At 41.0% G+C, this 18625-nt stretch overlaps 1 protein-coding gene across 1 annotated transcript in view; it reads right to left on the reverse strand.

Moving 5' to 3' along the window:
- PRUNE2 (prune homolog 2 with BCH domain) overlaps positions 1-6542 on the reverse strand; it is a 132243-nt gene extending 125701 nt beyond the window's left edge. The window contains exon 1 of the mRNA XM_065745526.1: positions 6499-6542. Coding sequence (XP_065601598.1) covers positions 6499-6534 — 36 coding nt within the window. The 5' untranslated portion in view covers positions 6535-6542. The remainder of the gene's footprint in view (positions 1-6498) is intronic.
- Between the last annotated feature and the right edge of the window lie 12083 nt (positions 6543-18625).

An 18625-nucleotide genomic window follows, 5' to 3' on the forward strand; every position in this document is an offset into this window, starting at 1 on the left:
AGCAAGTTTTCTTCCCCATCAGCCTCCCTGTTCTCAGAGCTGGCACTCAAGCTATCATTTCTTGATGGTTTAATCACTGAAGCATTCTTTGGCTCCAGCAAAGGCACCCTGGCAGTTCCAGAACCCTGTGTCAGGAGACAACTTTCCCTGGTCCACCACTCTGATGCCAACATCTCACTGCCCTGGATCTCCTTGCTCAATCACAATGACTAGAATCTCAAATCAATGATTTCTAACCTTTGCAAACCTTCCTCTGTTTCATCATTTCCTAGTCAATAATGAAACGATATCTTCAATCTCCATCTGGTCAGTAATGAAGAGGAATGGAGAAAGGAATCAAATCTTCTCATCTCCTCACATGCTGTTTCAGTGCCTTTTCCAAACTCTCTTCCTTTCTGTGCTACCTTCTCAATCTGCTCTTTGCCAAAGCACTAACAAATAGATTGGGATATGTGAATATTATCAGCTATTATTATCCTGCTACTGCCTGGGATTCCTCTGCTCCCTTCAACTTAACTTTAAGGACACCTTAAGACATGGATTGAATAGATGTTGTTATAAAGTATTTGTGCATCTTCCTGCATAATAGGTTCCTGGTCAATACCATGGTGCACTGAGATGACTTTGAGATTTTGTTCTCTGCAGAACAGTGAGAAAACTATGCCACCTATACAAGTGATTCAAAACCCAAAAAGTTACTCAGGGTAGAATTTTCCTTTATCTTAAATACTTCAATTTAGTTTATCACTTCCAATAGGAAATTCACCAAGATGTGCCTTATTCTTCCATTTCCACTCTTTTTTTTTCTTTTTCTCTGTGTGTGTGCATGCACAAAAAATGAGAAAATATCACTAAAACAGAGAAGGATAAAAGACAAGAACAGTCTATTGTTTTAAAAATGTTATTTTTGTCTGCCAAGAGCAAGAAAATGCATGGTGAAAAAGCATTTTCATCTCCCAGGTTTCTGCTGGGTATCTATAGCCTCTATGACTTTGCTGAAACTGCAGAGAACTATTAAATCAGATAGCATGTTTTCCTTACAACTGTTTGTAGATTGATTCTTCAAGTAATATATACATGTGTATATACAAGGGTTACTTTTAAGGCAGGGGTTCTGCCCTTTCTTTGGGGAACTCATCTTGTAGATAAAAAGCTTATTTTTCAGGAAACATTTACTTGTTTTTAGGTTCCTGTTGACCTTTTCAAAATTTCTTATTTACACCTACGTACATGAATTAATGACTCTTTCTTCACATTGTGTTTAGTACTCCATAGATCCAGACTGCTCTTATTCATGGCTCAACAGTAATTTAATCAAGTGTTACATTTAGTTCATTCATTCTTCCTTGCGAGACAATCCTTTGAATCATTTTAATAAGATCCTCTCAACTCTTCCTCCTGTTAAGAAACTTTTTTGGTTATTTGGCACTCAAAAGAGAAAGAAATGTTTCACTTGAAATTGCACAATGATAATGAAAAAGACAGTGAGAATACAAAGTACAATTATTTCCGATAATGATGAATACATGTGTCTGTGTACAAACACATGAAGGTCTCTTTGCCTTACTAGGTGATCTGCAGCCCATGCCCCAAAACTGCATTTTCTAAAACAACTCTGTCACACTACAAGCATATCTTATTTGCATTAAACCAACAGCTCCATCTCCATGATGGTGTTTTCCTGCTGTCAGGTCTTTCTCCTTATATTGTACATTTATTTGGAACTAATCTTCAACAGAATCTTCCAATATATTTTTCCAATCGTTTCACTCTTAAGTCCCTGATCATCTGTATCTGCTCAGCACTGCTCACAACTGTTCCGTGTCTAAATTCAAATATGGCAGATTTTGTTTTCTTCTGGATGCTCTGATTCTGCAATATATCTAGGAGCATGTAAATCCTACGTACATGAGTTTTCTTGCTTTTGTAGATACTATTACTAGTACTTCTCATTCTGTACATGCTGTAAGAGCCCTGCTAAACAGAGCTTAGTTCACTGTGTGCTGCTGGATTAATCCAAAGGAGAGACATGAGCGAGTAAGAGTCGATTACCCTTAACACTGGAAAGCCTTTTTTCCCTCCCTTTGATAAGTTTTTGGGAAGATAACTTCTGCTTCACTTCTGTGTTTTTCCTTTCCTATAAAGCTACCACTTTATTCCAGCTAAATCAACCATTTTTTTCAAAGTAAGAACCACCTATGGTTGACTAAAAGAAAGCTTCAGATAGTTAGATAAAAGACAATATGAATAAACATGTGAGTGACTCAGCTTCTTTCTGAACTGTGTCTACATAAATCTGCTCAAGTCATGCCATCATCGGTAATTGTTCCTTAACTTCTTTGCTTCATAAACACAGCATTCATTTTTCATAGCTATCAAAGCAATACCTCAGAAGAGTTTCAGTAAATTCTCAAGGGCATCTCCCCCATCATGAGCCGGACCCTCACTTTGGAAAACGTCCAGTCACACTGTCCAATCTTTCTCTGAGCAAATATTTCTGGGAACATAATTCCCTATTTGCAGTGCATTATCCTGCCAGGTTTAACTCTGGTTTTGCATTATAAGTCATTTTTCCACAGCAGCAAGGGATTAAAAGAACTGGAAGTCTGTTTGGCTTTTTATTCCTCTCCAAATGCTGTTAACTGCCGAAGATGACACAGCATTTAGAAAGATTATTTCCCCAGCTAATCTACTATTCTCTGCAGAGGAAGGGCCATGTCTCTGTTGCTACTTTGAAGCGGAATGCAGCAGTATGTGGACGTATCACTATCATCCGCACATTAAGCCCTTTCTTAGGCTCATTCTGTCCTCTTTGACTTCCCTGAAACCAGCATACAAAGCATTAACATCCCATTTGAGCACAGACGTCAGGCCAGGGAGAAAGCACTGGCTGCCAGCCATTGTCTCGGCATCCTCCTGGGAGAATTCTGACTTTTTTTTAGTTTCTAAGAAAAAATTCTTAATATTTCTTTCTTGAAAGACTCCTTTGACTTAACTTCTAACAGTCGTTCCACCCCACTGCAAAACTGCCTGGGGTACGTGAGATTACATGGAAGATGACAAACTTCACTATCTGATGTAGCAAGCATTATTTCATGTAGGAATTCTCCGAAGAGATAGTGAAGAACTAGAAGTTGATGGGCTGTAGAAGGAAGAGGAACAAATGATTAAATCATTTTTCAATGAAGGAAAATATCTGAGAAGGACTTTCCAGAAGAATTTGTGCTGGGATGCGTGCTGTTCTTTCATAAATAAAAAATAATATTACTTCCAGTAGGACAAGCAGGCAAATAATGAGGTGATGAATGCTGTAGACTAGACCAGATTATTCAGGAGAGTCAAATCTAAAGCTGCTTACAAAAGGTGCAAAAACCGACTCCATGGCATTGAGGAGCTAGGCTAAAAAGTACAGGCTGTAGAGAATATTAAAAAATGAAAACAATTATTTTAACTGTATTTCAGTATGTAGGCAGATAGGCTTAAAATTGGGTGTTACTAGGCAGGAAATGTATCATGCATTCGTTGCAGATAATATCCTGAAAGCATGAGAGAAATTGCTTTCTGACAGTAAAATAAATAAGCAGAATAACACGAACTCTTAAGAAAAGGGGCGGGTGGGAGGGGGGGGGGGGGGGCTATGTGAAAGCTAAGTGAAACATTGTTCTACTGTAATAAGTCTAAGTGTAATACAGCCTCAAATACAGCAGGGAGTTTTGCGCTCCATAACTTTCAAAAGGGTTAATAAAGTTAATAAAACTCTGAGAAGCCACAAGGATGAGCAAGGATAGCACAGTGCTCATATAAGAAGAGGCAGTGAAAAATGTTTGCTTAGAAATGTTTAGAGAGAAGAGAATGGAGGTATGGTAATATTCTTTAACTAAAAGCCATTTATTCAAGGCATAAGAACCATGGAGCACCCATTACAAGTGTAAAGGAGGTGTTTTATAATAAACAAAAAAGGTTTTTCCCCACTCACATAGAGAATATTAGAAAGTGATAAAACTCTGTCCATTTAAAAAAATTATATGATTCAACAATTTTGTAAGAAAATAAAGCAAAAAAGAATAAAAAAGGATTTTAAAACAAATAACAAACAAACCAACCCAGACATCTGGCTAACTGATCATCTCTGATACAAACCTCAAACTAACTTTTCAAAACCTAATGTATATATATTATATATGTGTATATTCTACAGCTCATATTTCACAGCTTTTAGAGAAAGAAAAGCCTGATGGAGACTTCAGTTTATAACATGTAGAGAATATATATAATATGTGCACAACACAAGAGCCTTAAAAAAATAATGATAAAAGAAAAAATAAAGATGTATTTTTGTGGTACAGTCCTCAGCTAGAATTTGCTCCATGTAAAAAAACAGCCTTGATTAATGTTGTGGCTGGAGCCAGAGCCAGATGAATGATGAAGCACTTGCAGTAATAGGTTCCCCTGCACAGACAGGAGTAATAGTTATTCTGGCATGGTCCGTAGCTATTGTTTATGAGTAAGGAATTTTTTCCTTTACTCATGCTGAGAAGTATTCTTGTAGTCAATACACTGCAATCAGATTAGCCTAGTAATACTACCTACAGTGTGAAACACTAGCATGGTACGATTGGCACCATCAAGCCTCTGAGATACGACAGCCTTCTGCATAGCAGAATATGAACCTTCAGTTACTCTGAATTACCTTTTTTAGGCTACTGTACAAAGGAAACCATCAAGTCAAAGCCAGTCTGGAAGCAGACATTCCAGTGTCCGGACACTTCTTCTCCAGCCAAGCACAGCTGGCATAGCCATGCAATGCAGCAACAAGAGCCAGAAGAACCCCCCAAGCTCCTCAGGTAGAAGAGACTGCTCCAGAACAAGCACCCTCCTCACACAATCCAGAAGGTACAAAGAAGTTTTCATGTCTCTCAAAAACTCACAGTGATGTGGTAAGAAAAGTTGCTGTTCAGATGTTGTGCTCTGTATTTCCCCAAAACCAAAGAAATAATACTTTCTGTTATCCACAGTCTTCTTCAGACTATCTTTCCAGATAACTCCTGTGTGATTTTCAAGAGTACTTCAGAAAGATTAAGGACATATTTGCTCTTGGAAGCAAGACCAAGCTGTTCTCATTGACTGCTGTTTACCAAAGACAAAGAGGGGATCACTATCATAATTAATTTATACTACATTAGTTTATACTTACATTTAGTAAGGCCATTTTTTATATATTTGAGCAGAAAACATGTCAAAGCCAAACTTCCTGTTCAAAAGTTGCCATTTGCAAAATGCTGATGTAAAAATGTATTAAGCATCTGTAACTGCTCTAGGCAGTATATTTTAACCAGACTACTGAAGTTTACACTGCTTACATAAAAACACGAGTGAAACACGTTATTAGCTCCTAAAAAGAGGTGGAATGCGATCAAGATGACAGCTCATGCTTATCCTTTATACCCATCAGATCAGTTAGATACTAAGAGATCCACCAAGGGATTTACTTTGTCTCCTATTTCATCATTCCACTGAGGAGTGCCTTCATTCTCTGATTTCTAATACACGCACGATAACAGAAGATGTTACAAGAAAGCACATTTTACAACTTATTGACTGGAGAGCACAATGCTATCAGAGAAGAACTTTCTTTTACAATTTCTCAGTCTCGAGAGGTTCATGACACCACCAAAGAAGTGGGGAGGCCTCAATACTCCGATTAACAAAGTTTTCTACAGCGGTTCTCCAGAGGGCAAGAACACAATTCATGTTCCAAGCCCAGAGAAGATCGAGGAAAAGTCAGCAGTATGGGGGATTAGTTATTTATTTTATATGGCTACTTTTATAATTGATCTCACTTTTCAGAGCCGACATAGAGAGCAGGTGAGCTGCCCACAAGGGTTACAACGGCAAAACCGAGCTTTGTACGCATATTAGAAACGAGGCGGCCCGAGGTCACACAGGTCTGAAACACATCCCACTTCTGCGCTGCACCTAACGGAGACAGCAGGAATCAGCCACCGGCAGCAGCAGCAACGCGCTGCAGCTCCGCAGAGCCCAGCAGCAGAGCCGGCCGGGCGCAGGGCGCGGAGCACGGCAGCGCCGCAGCAGCGGAGCCGCTCTGCCGCCTCCTTTTGCAGACGGCCGGTTTTTAAGTCCTGCCTACCCAAACTTGCCCCGTGCTCGCAGGGGCACCCCCAGCACGGAAATGACAGCCCTTCGGCGTCTTCTGGTATCATTTTTCCTGTTCAACTACGCAACTTGGTGCGCCTGGAAGTCCTGACAACCGTGCAAATAACCCCAAAAAGGCACGCGGCCACCCCCCGACGCGCCTCTCGAGCACGGCTTCGCGCACTCGTTAAGCCGAGCGTTAATCACCAATAACTACAGGGCGGCAACTTGTGCCGGCTCCCCCCACCCCCGCAACGCGGCCGAGCACCCGCAGCGGGCGCGGTTGCACGCCCGGGGCTGCGGGCGGCCAATGCGGCTGCAGACAAGCGGGACGAAGCCACTCACCAGGCGGCTCCGAGCGCGCTGCAGGAACTCCTCCATGGCGCCGGCAGGACGCCGGCACCCCACCCCGCACCGCACCGCACCGCACCGCGCTCTCGCGCCGGTCCCACGCTGCCGCCCCTCCCCTCCCCGCCCTGCCACGCCACGCCACGCCACGCCACGCCCGCCGCGGGCGGTGACGTCAGGCCGTGCCGCAAGCCCCGGGCCGGGCGGTGGGAGCACCGGGCGGTGGGGCTGCGTCCTGCAGTTGCGTCAGCACTCAAGCCGTTTGCGCGCTTAAACAGCTCGTTGTTAATATGCCCGACATCGGTACTTTGCCGCTGCGTCTCCGCTGCACGCAGGCTAGCAGCGCAACAGGTGCGCGCTGGAGGCTGCCTCGCGTGCCCCCTGGCCCGGGGTGGCCGTGCCGCTGCTGAGAGCTCCGCCGCAGGGAGCAGGCGCGGCTTTCCGCAGAGCCAAAGTGCGGAGCCGGTGCGGGGGTCCCCGCGCGGGGCTGCAGGAGGCGGCGGGAGGTCACACGGCCGTGCGCTGCAGCGCGTTGCCTTTACCATCTCCGAGTAACCGACCTGGTCGGTACGGATCCATGGTTCCCCCCAGTTTGTGCCTCGCTGCGAAGTTGGCGAGGGCTAATTCTTAGTAAGTTCAGTAGTACGGGATTTGGGGTTGTTTTCTCCCATGTTTAATTTCTCAGCTCACTGAAGACGTTGCTGTAAGAGCGGAGAGCTGCTTCCTTATTAACAATTTTTTTTAATTATTAGTGTAATTCACTCCCGTTTGATTTATTAATTCTTTCCTGATACTTGGCAGATGCTGTGCCTGAGCTGCATTGTCACGGTCAAGCTGCGCTGCTTCGTCATGTGTTCCTGTTCTGGAGAACAGCAGAATGCCCTAATCTGTATCACAATCACGGGAAACCAAGTGGTAAATCTTCATTGAGATTCTTGTGTGGACTGAGGCACTGTGTGAGTGACATGGAACAAAATATGGTAAATGACTCTTCTACAAGAAAAAGTAATTTTACTACATTTACAGGAACACTCATTTCTCTGAAACACATTACTTAATGATCCTATCCAAATTTGGATTTTCCCATGATTCTGTTGAAAGGTATTTCTCCTGACGGATCACGAGTTTTGCAGTGCTCGTACTTTAAACAGAAAGTGGAGCATTGCAGCATAGGAATTCCAGCGTGCGTTGAGGTGCAGAATTGGTGTTGACTGAAAATGTTTTGCCACATAAAAAATCAATATGATCTAGTAAATCGAAGCTTGTGTATGTTTTCCCTCAGTAAACTCTGCAAAGCACATTAAAAAAAAATTAAAAATGCAGTTTGCCGCAGCAGGGAACTGAGGTTTGGCAAACTGATCCTTAAAGCAGTGGTTTTTGCTGCATATATACTTGAAGCAAATATGATAACAGAAGGCAGGCTCTGGGCAGCAAGTAACTGAAGAATGTAAAGCTGAATTTGCTGAACAGGGAGCAAAGTTGTGCTTACACCAATAAGCATACCTACTCCCATATATTCTAAATAAGGAGTTTTGGGTAATTATTTCTGTGTACCTCCAATGAGTAGGTCTCTGTATATAGCTAAGGGCAAAATTAATAAGCACATTCTGATACCTGAGTGGTCTTCCACTGAGTTTGGAAGAACATGGTGGGTTCTTTGTGGTCCACAATCAATGGTAATCTGAAGAAGGCCCCAGTACATCTATGCTGAAACAAAACAGAGTGTCTGAGCCTTCTTTTCTTTTTGCCAGTCAGTAGCTGTTAAATGCCACAGGCATAAAACAAAATGTAAAAGAAAAATGAAAATGCTGGTAAAATATATAGAATAATGAAATCATAGAATGGCTTGGGTTGGAAGGGATCTCAAAGGTCATCAAGTTACTTTTGAGTTACTTATTGCCTCAGTAATTATTGTTTGAATTCAATATTTTATAATTTTTCATAACCTGTTGTGCTGATGCACGATCAAAGCACTAGTCTTTTTATCTGCATCATTATTCCTTTGCCTGGTTCTCAACTTTTCCACCCAAATAGCAACCACTGAATTACTTCTGCTTTACCTAAGCTTAAATTAGTGCTGAGTCTGGACCCATCTTATTTCATTATTTCCGAAAAACCCAAACAAGAATCAATGCATATTCTTTCAGGAGCTCTTCCTAGGTGGTGTTCTTCTGGCTTTGTTGTTGTTTTGTTTGGTTTTGTTCTGAAACATAACTCATTCTGAAATCAGTGGGGATTGTGTACATATACTAAAGTGAGATTTACTCCATAATCCATTCAGGGACTGGAGCTATTAAAAAACCATACATGCTGAGGAACACTGTATTTTCATTTGTTCTTTAGCATGTTCACAATACCTCTTGACATGGTGAAGACAGCCTGGGACACTGAGTTCTGCTTTGTCCGTTTTTGTGCTGAGCAAAAACATAAATAATGTCTTCTGAGACAGAGTCTAGAATGAATCTTTCTATGTTCACATAGAAAAGGAAAAGTTTGGTTTTCAATTTCAGCCATTATTGAAGCATAGAATCATGGAATCCTTAGAGCTGGAAGGGACCTTTAAAGGTCATCTAGTCCAACTCCCCTGCAATGAACAGGGACATCCACAGCTCAGTCAGGGTGCTCAGGGCCTGATCCAGCCTCACCTTGCTAGTTTCCAGGGACAGGGTATCAAACACATCTTTGAGCAACTTGTTCCAGTGTCTCACCACCTATACTATACAAGTTTTCCTTATATCTAACTTAAATCTACCCTCCCTGAGCTTGAAACTAGTTCTATCACCACAGACCTTGCTAAAGCATCTGTCCCCTTCTTTCCTGTAGTTCATGTTTTAAACACTGACTGACCACTAGGAACCTTCTCTTCTCCAGGCTGAACGGTCCCAGCTCTCTCAGCCTGTCCTCTCCGGAAAGGTGCTTAACCCCTTGGATCATTTTTGTGGCCCTCCTCTGGATGTTCTCCAGTAGGTCTATGTCTTTCCTGTACTGAAAATTCCACATCTGGACTTAGTAGTACTCTGGGTGACAATTTACCAGTGTGGAGCAGATGTGCAGGATCATTTCCCTCACGCTGCTGGTCAAACATTTTTATATGCAGCCTAGGATACAGTTGGCTTTCTGGGCTGCAAGGGCATGTTGCTGGTTCATGTCCATCTTCCCATCCACCAATACCCCCAGGTCCTTTTTGACAGGGCTGCACTCAATCCTTTCATCCTCAGCTTGTACTGGTAATGGGAGTTGCATCACCGCAGGCACAAGATCTTGGTTTTGGATTTGTTGAATCTCATGAGGTTCACCTGTGCTCACTGCTCAAGCCTGTCTAGGTCCCTTTGGATGGCATCTTCTCCCTCAGGTCTCTTGATCACACACCACAGCTTGGTGTGATTAGGATTTGCCTTTGATGAAGGTATGCTGGTGCTCCCATATCACCTCCCTGCCTTCCATGGCATGCAGGAGGATCTATTCCAAGATCTTCCCCAGCACAGAGCTGAGAATGACAGGTTGGTAGTTCCTGGGGTCATCCTTTTTACCCTTTTTAGAAAGTAGGTGTGATGTTACCTTTTTTCCAGTAACCAGGGAATTCACCTGATTGCCATGACTTTTCAAATATCATTGAGACTTCCTTGGTGACTACATAAGCCAATCCTCTCAGGACTCGTGAGATGCATCTCATTGGGACCCACAGACTTGTGGATGTTCTGGTTCCTCAGGTGATCACAAATGTGATTTTTGCTTATACTGGGAGGGACACTGCTTTCCTGATCTCCTCCTACCGAACCTGAGGGCTGTGTGCCGAGCAGTTATCAGAGAAGACTGAGACAAAAAAAAGTTAAGTACCTCAGAGTACTTCACATGTAGGGACATGTAATGATTTTGAAGTACAACTTTTCTGTATAGTAAAAAAAACAAAAAACAAAAAGAGAGGCTGTAGTGATGAGGAAGGAAGGGGCACCTTAGACTATACCATCTTCTGAAAGATTATATTTTTTATATATAAAATATAAAATAAACCGTATTTTGATAATCTGGGAAACAACGTGCAAGTACATGAAACTGTACCCTGGTAAGGCCTTACACCCCAAAAATACAATGCAACACTGAACAAGGTGGGTGTTTCGTATAGGCTTTTATAATCTTCCATAGTTTCCGTGGTTTATATCCAGGCATACAAAGAGATGAGTTTAATTCAGTATAGGAAAAAAGTGAAAATAGGGATTATCCAAAACACATCTGAACTCTGCAGCTCATCCTTACAGTTTAGCAAGTAATGTAAGAACTGTCATCCATTTACCCAGTGTTTTTGTATTTCTGCTGTAAGTACTATTGATGGTAAGCATTTGAATAGCATACTAGCAACAATTTTCTGACAGATAATGCTGAGGTTCCTATTGCAAGAGTTTGTGAGTTTGTGTAGTACCACAATGGGAATAGACAGTTTCTGCCCCTCAGAATTAAAGTGTTATTTCATCATTCAAATACCAGAGAGAGGAAAAAAAATAATAATAATGTTTCAGTTACACTGGTCAACCTGTAAAGATGGACAAAAAGAAACCACTTCAAATTTTGAAAGGCTCTTCTCTGCCAAACATGAAGAATGTCAGTGCATCAGTGTATAAAATATCTGCACTGTGAATGCCTCATCTTCCTGCAGAGGAGTTGGGCATGAAAATGGAGTCAATAGATTCATGTGTCCCTGTTGGATTGTTGGTTTGCCTACTGTAAACTAAGAGCTAATCAGAAATTATATTCTCCAATGATTACTTCATTCTCAACCATAATTTTCAAGGTGAAAGCTTTATAACAGTCCCTATTGCTCTTATGAAAGATATGGTGCGGTAAAAATCAGAGTGCTGTTACTTTTCCTGAGGGAGAAAGAAAGAAGCTACGCATGGCTAAGAGATGACCCCTAAAGATCAAATACAAATATCTGCTGAGGTTTTCAGAGACTGAGTGCATTAATCTCATCTTAACTGTGAGTAGCACGTATTGGGTTACAGTAATTGTCTGTTCTGTTTCTCCGTGCAAAATACAGTTAGAAACCAGTGTGCATGTATTTGAGCCAAGACTGACTACTAATTCAAAGCAAAAAGCACCACTGAATCATTATCAAAAGTACTTGGAGGTATACCAAATGAGGGCTGGTTAAAGGTCTTGATACTGCCATTTTCTGGTTCTCTTTAAACTGGGCAGAAAATATGATTCCAAGGGACAGTAATCTCTGTCAAAATGGGGGAAAGGGGTTTAAGCCACTTGACTTAAATAATTCCTACTCTTTGCTTCTGTGCACATGGGTCAAAGTCCTGAAAGTGATCTCCTTTCTCAGCAGCATCTACTTACAGTCAAGTGGCATGGCCTTTGACAGTCAGACTCTATGCTGTAGTGAGCACACACTGTTTCCAAGAAAATAGTAAAAAGCAGATGAAACATCTGCTTCTTTATGGAATATTATTAATCAGTTGTTTTAGCAAATTCAGTTTGCTGATTTTGAGTTTTTCTGCAGAAGTACACAACTGAATGTTCTTACAAATGTTAGTTTGAATACAGATGAAAAGGAAATCTGAAATGTTCCACAATTTTCAAATTAGAGCATATAATAGTAACAGGATGTTGATTCAGTGACATTAAATCTGATTCTGAAATGTATTGAAATCTAGAGTGTAATAGAATTGCTTGTCATTTTGTAAGCCTACCAAAGTATGCAACTGTCAGCCATGTAACGATAAAAATTAGTTCTTAAGTTAGAAACAACTTAATCAGTGAATATCATATTATAAAGAGGACTTTCTAAATAGCAGTGTTTAGCCAAGTCTTCTTGCTTCATTCAGTCATGAACTGTTTCTGTGCTACTAAGTAAAGCAAAATTAATATGTTGTCAGCTTGGAAGAGTTTAGAGGAACTACCATAAGGCGTGTGAATCAAACACTCATACTAAGTTTGATTTATCCTTAGACCTGGTATTGAACATTGTCATATCAACTGGCAAATTTTACTAAAAATCCCAATAAATTTCAATATAAACAGATAAACTACAGTTAAATAGAAGACACTGGCAGCACCCAATTACTGTTTTACTCGCAAAGCTACAGCTATGTTAGCTGGAAAAAAAATACAGCAACAAACTGATGCACATACACCTATGTAGATCATTCAAAAATGTTGTCGTTTTGATTTGTTTTGTAGTTTTTATTTTCTTTTTTGTTTTCTGTGTTTTTTGTTTGTTTTCTGTCAGAAAGTATGGACAACATCTTTTGAAGATAATATCAAAGATGACTTCTGAATCTTCACATGCTCGTTCTAAACTAAATACTCTACATGGCTAGTTCAGTGCAAATGTTGAAAATCATGATTATAATTACTGAAGAATGATGTTTTTGAACAGTTTGCAATTCACTGTGGAATTCAGTTAATATCTGAAGAGTTTCAACAGCTTACAGAGAGAGATGGTTTTAAATATATCCCATCGGCCTCCTACAACAAATGCACTGTTAAAGATGGATGCACTGGAAAGATTTGTTACATATACAGCAAGTATTTCAAATGATGACCAATAGTCTACAACACATAATTGCAAGTACACTGCCTTCTTGTGAGCTTACTGATATTTTACGTGCCAGAGCTGAAGATCTCTGTGGCGGGTTATAGCTGTCTCACTTAAGAACTAATCAGCTGACAAAAGATAGCAGAATCCTGGAGATGGTGATGTTTCTTCATGACAGTTTGTGATTCTCCATATATACTGAGAAACAAGAGAGAGCAAAATATGTCCTAGCAAAGTTGCAGGAAAACTTCCAAACATGAATTGTACTAAATAATGTTAGGCATACGTGCTTGTCTGAAACAAGGAACAGCCAATGTCACAGGTAACATCAGGATGCTGTTTGCCTCTCAGTTCCTATGAGACACTTAAGTGTGATTCCAGTAGTCCATAGATGGAAGATTTTGCCATGAAGAAAGGTCAGTGTGCTCATTGTTCCACGTTTTTTATGAAGTGTCTGTAAAGCATTATCCAAAGAGAATCCATAAGACTTCATTTCTAAAATGCTGTATATTTAATGACAGCAATGAATTTTAATGTTCCAAATGTCCATTTAGGTTCAAGAGGAGAAATGCCACAAAAACCAAATAGTTCCGTGAGCATCACAGAGCAGCAGACCAACAGCTGATTCTGGGAATCACTTTATTGTCTTTGAACAATTTTCTGTTGTCTAAGCTAGAAGTCTGGAAACTTTTGGTGGCTGATATAAGCTTTGTATGACTCTCTTGATGGATTTAATTAAGTTCATCTTCAGCCTTAATCACTTCTTCTCCACCGATTTAATCTATGGAAAAATATTACTAGTGTGGTTGAAACTGATTTGAAAATTATTGTGAACACACAAGTAAACATTTCAGTAAGAAAACTGGCTAAAATAACATTGTTCCACTAGATGTTACAGTCTACAGTGCTTTAATGTGTAGCACTCAATGGGAGGAATAAGATATTGTCTACCACCATTACAGCTTCAACATCCAGCCCACACAAACACATGGCCCTGTGTATAACTGAGCTTGCTGAAGAAAGCATTTGGTACATGTTCCCAGCCAAGCTATCTGCTTTATGTCATTGCCTCTAGTCTGCAGCACCAGTGCTGGATACCACACCTCTTCTGATTCTTGATCTTTGTGTTTTAGAAACCCAAGAGATCTTGAATACAAAGGTAACTAGGCTGCATATAATCAGTACACATGGTCAGAAGGAATCCAGCTGCATGGAAGCATGTGTCTTCCTATTACTTTTGTGTAAAAAGTAAATAGCAGTTTTAGAGATGTTTCTGTTATTTTTGGTTTGTATTTCAGAGGATCATTAATAAGATAAATACTAGAAGTTCGACATTTATTTTCTGTTTCAGTAATGTGTCTTGTATTCAAAAACTTGTACTTTCCAACTGAAAATGAATGCTGTAAAGATAACAGCCTTGGCCGTTAATGATCATTAGTGTCACCACTAAGAACAGCTTCACGTTGGTGTTATTTATTAAAGCAATCAAAATGTGTTATTATGTTCCTAATTACAATATTTATTCAAGCTCCCCAATTTACCCAAAATACAAATGCAGTGCAGGCAGCTGTTTAGAAGCTTCCCTGTGCAGCTCTGGAAATGGCTTTCCCTTCAACTAAGGATATTCTCAATCTCAAATGGAAAAATAAAGAATAAATGTGCATCTTTACACTGAAAGACAAGTACTCCGTTTATGAATATATGACAAGATGTGATTAAAAACTCTGGCAGATCCAAAAATGTTCAAACTTCTGTCTTCAAACCAGTACATCATTATAAAACTGAAATATATACTAAAAAAATGCATAAAATGAAACAAACTAATCAACTTAAAATACTGCATCACTTTTAGTATGAATCAACCACAGGAAAAAATATTTCTGTTAGGATATAAAGAACACCAGTATTAGAACTTAATATTAGAGACCCTCTGTCACAAAGTCCTCTTCTGAACTGAAGGGAAAGGCTGCACAGTAGTAGAGAAAGCTAAATGCAAACTGTAGATCTGAGGCTATCATGAAGCTTATCACACAAAATATCAAGAAGCAGATATAAATGTTTGATAATTCACTATAACATACACTGAAAACATTGAAGAAATTTTCTTCAAATGAATTCAGTGTCCAACAACCATGTTCTTTTTGCTGAAGTATGAACAATGTGCAATTTAACCAAGACTACCATTTTCAAAACTTGAAAAGCAGAGACCACTAAGACAAGTTAGATTGGCATTCAGCCCTCTGCAGATGAAGCTCACCAGCCTGAAACTAAGATAATCATTCTAAGCAACTAAAACCTAGTATGAATTTATCAGTATCACCAAGTCTTTTTATTTTTTAAGATAATTTGTAATACACTTTTCCCACAGAAATAACAAAGTAAAAGATGTTATTAAAAGGGATTATTAATATTCTGACAAATAAAATAGTATTTATTTGTTTCAGAAGATTAAATGTTTAAATATCCCAAAAACTATATATAAATATATATGTAAAAAAAAAACAAAAAACAACCATGAACTGTTGTCTAGGCACCTTTTTTGAAAGGAAGCTGTTTCACTGAATGGAATTGCAATTAGTTGTCTTTTCCTGTGGACAGAATATTGCTTTGTCAGAAACATTACTGTGTGCTTCTATATGCTTCTGCTCTGATCTTTTCCTCTGGATTCAGATCCTGTGCATCTGCTGGATAATGTCTATGTTCAATTCTTAAAAAAGAGAAGTAGAAAACACAGGATGTCCATACTAAACCACAAAAACTCAGGCACAGGGAAACATTTTTATTTATTCTCAGTATATTTTTTCAGAAATATAAGAAAAAGTACTAAAACTTACTCATAAAGTCAGTCTTAATCTGTGGTGGCATAAGATTGTTCTCCTATTTTGTAGCAAACTTTTTCAATGGAAGAGCAGTAATTGAATAAGAAAAGAGATGTTAGATATTTAAGGAGATTATGAAGGAATAATTCAGCACTTAGCATGCTCTTTATCATTACTCTCAGAGTATACAACAAAACTGCACAGAAAGAATATAGCAGATTGCATGTTTCTCATCAAATATAAATCATTTATACCTCAAAATCACAAGATAATCACAATTTTAATATACAGGATATAAAATACAGTCTAATATATGCCTCAATAGCTACCTCTGAGTATAATTTTAGTCTACCATCTTAGTGAGCAGTTCCATTCACTGCAGCAGGAGTGGTTCTATGAGAAAGGCATAGAAACGTAGAATGCCCTGGGTTGAAGAGGACCTCATCTAGTTTCAATACCCTTGCTGTGAACAGGGTTGCCAGTCACTAGAGCAGGCTGCCCAGAGCCACATCCAGCCTTGCCTTGAATGCCTCCAAGGACAGTGCATCCACAATATCTCTGGGCAACCTGTTCCAGTGTGTCACCACCCTCTGGGTGAAAATCTTCCGCCTAACATCTAACATAAATCTACCCTTAGTTTAAAACTATTCCCCATTGTCTTATCAATCCATGTGAACAGTCATTCCCCCTCCTGTTTATTCACTCCCTTCAAGTACTGGAAGGCTACTATGAGGTCTTCCTGGAGCCTTCCTTTCTGCAAGCTAAACAAGCTCAGATTCCTCAGCCATCCTCACAGGAGAGGTGCTCCAGCCCTCTGATCATCTTAGGGGCCCTCCTCTGGACCTGTTCCCAGTACTTCAGATGGGGTTAAGGTGGGATAAGATGGGATAAGAGCTGAGTAGAGAGGGACAATCACCTTGTGGTGGACACCCCTTTATTAATGCAGCCCAGGATATAGTTGGCCTTCCAGGCTGCAAGTGTGCACTGCTGGCTCATGTCCAGCTTCTTGTCCACCAGAACTCCCAAGTCTTTCTCTGCAGGACTGCTCTCCAGAAATTCTTCCTCTAGTCTGTATAAATACCTGGGATTGCCCTGGCCCAAGTGCAGCACTTTGCACTCGGCCTTGTTGAACCTCAGTAGGTTCAGATGTACCCACTTCTCCAGCCTGTCCAGCTCCTTCTGGATGGCTTCCCTGCCCTCCAATGTATCAAATGCACCTCTCAGCTTGGTGTTGTCCTCAAACTTGCCGAGGGTACACCCAGTTCCATTGTCTATGTCATTGATGAAGATGCTGAAAAGCAATAGTCCCAAGACCAATCTTTGGGGGACACCACTAGTGACCAGCCTCCACCCAGACATAAAACTATTGATCACACCCCTTTGGCTGTGACCAGCCGACCAGTTCGTAATCCATTGAACAGTCCATCCTTCAAATCTCTACCTCTCCAATTTAGAGGAGAGGATGTGATGAGGGACCATGTCAGAAGCCCAGGTAGATGACATCCATTGCCTTTCTGCTGTCTACCAATGCTATCACTCCATCATAGAAGGCCACCGGATTGGTCAGGCAAGGTCCTGAGTGAAGCCATGGTGGCTGTCTTGGATCACCTCTTCATCTTGTATGTACATTATAATGGTAACCAGGAGGATCTGCTCCATGATCTTCCCAGGCACAGAGGTGAGGCTCACTGGCCTGTAGTTGCTCATGTCACCCTTCCTCCCTTTCTTAAAAAAGTCTCTTTCTAGTCTCTGGATTTCAGCTGACAGCCATGATTTTTCAAGTATGATGGAGAGTGGCTCAGCAGCCACATCAGCCATCTCTTTCAGAACCCAGGGATGCATATCATCCATCCACATAGACTTACATACATTCAGTTTAATGAGGAGGCCTCTGACTTGTTCCGCTGTTACAGTGGGATGGAATCCATTCCTCCCGCCCACACCTAGAGGATCAGGGTCCTGGCAGACACAGGGAGCTTGACCACCAGTGAAGGCTGAGGCAGAGCACTTATTGAGTACCTCAGCTTTTTCCATGTCTGAGGAAGCCACCTCTCCATCCTCACTAATCAGGTGGGGTACACTCTGTCTTTGTCTGTCTCTTCCTGCCTATGTACCTGTAGAATACCTGCTTGTTATTTTTCACATCCCTTGCCTAGCTCAGAACTATATGTGCCTTAGCTTTCCTGATCTTGTCTCTACACATGCAGGCCATATCCCTGTATTTTTCCCGGGCTACACAACCCTGCTTCTGCTTCCTGTACGTCCCTCTATTTTCCCTTAGTTTAAGCTGCAGGTCCTTGCTCAGCCACACCAGTTGCCTGCCTCCTCTGCTCAGTTTCTTCTGGTGGAGGATGGAGAGGTGCTCCATCTTGTGCTCACAGAAGGGTGTCCCTAAAGACTTGCCAGATCTGTTCTGTTCCTATGCCCTTAAGGACAATTTCCCAGGAGATCCCATCCAGCAGTTCCTAGAGCAGCTGAAAGTTTCCTCCTCTGAAGTTCAGGATCCTGGCTCTACTTTCTGCCAGGCCTGCATTCCTCCAGATCACAAACTCCTCCAGGGCATGGTCACTACAGCCCAAGCTGCTTCCAATTTTAACCTCTCTAATGCTATCCTCTGCACTGGTGACCACCATGTCCAGTAAGACTTCACCTTAGGTTGGTCCATCTAGTACCTGGACCAGGAAGTTATCCTCAGCAGATCCAGGAATCTCCTGGACTGTCTGTCACCCACTGTGCTGCCATCCCAGCAGGTACTTGGGTGGTTGAA

Source organism: Cyrtonyx montezumae, unplaced genomic scaffold (genome assembly GCF_038088225.1).
Source record: "Cyrtonyx montezumae isolate F1298 unplaced genomic scaffold, pur_monq_1.0 scaffold_36, whole genome shotgun sequence".
In the NCBI taxonomy this organism is placed as follows: domain Eukaryota; kingdom Metazoa; phylum Chordata; class Aves; order Galliformes; family Odontophoridae; genus Cyrtonyx; species Cyrtonyx montezumae.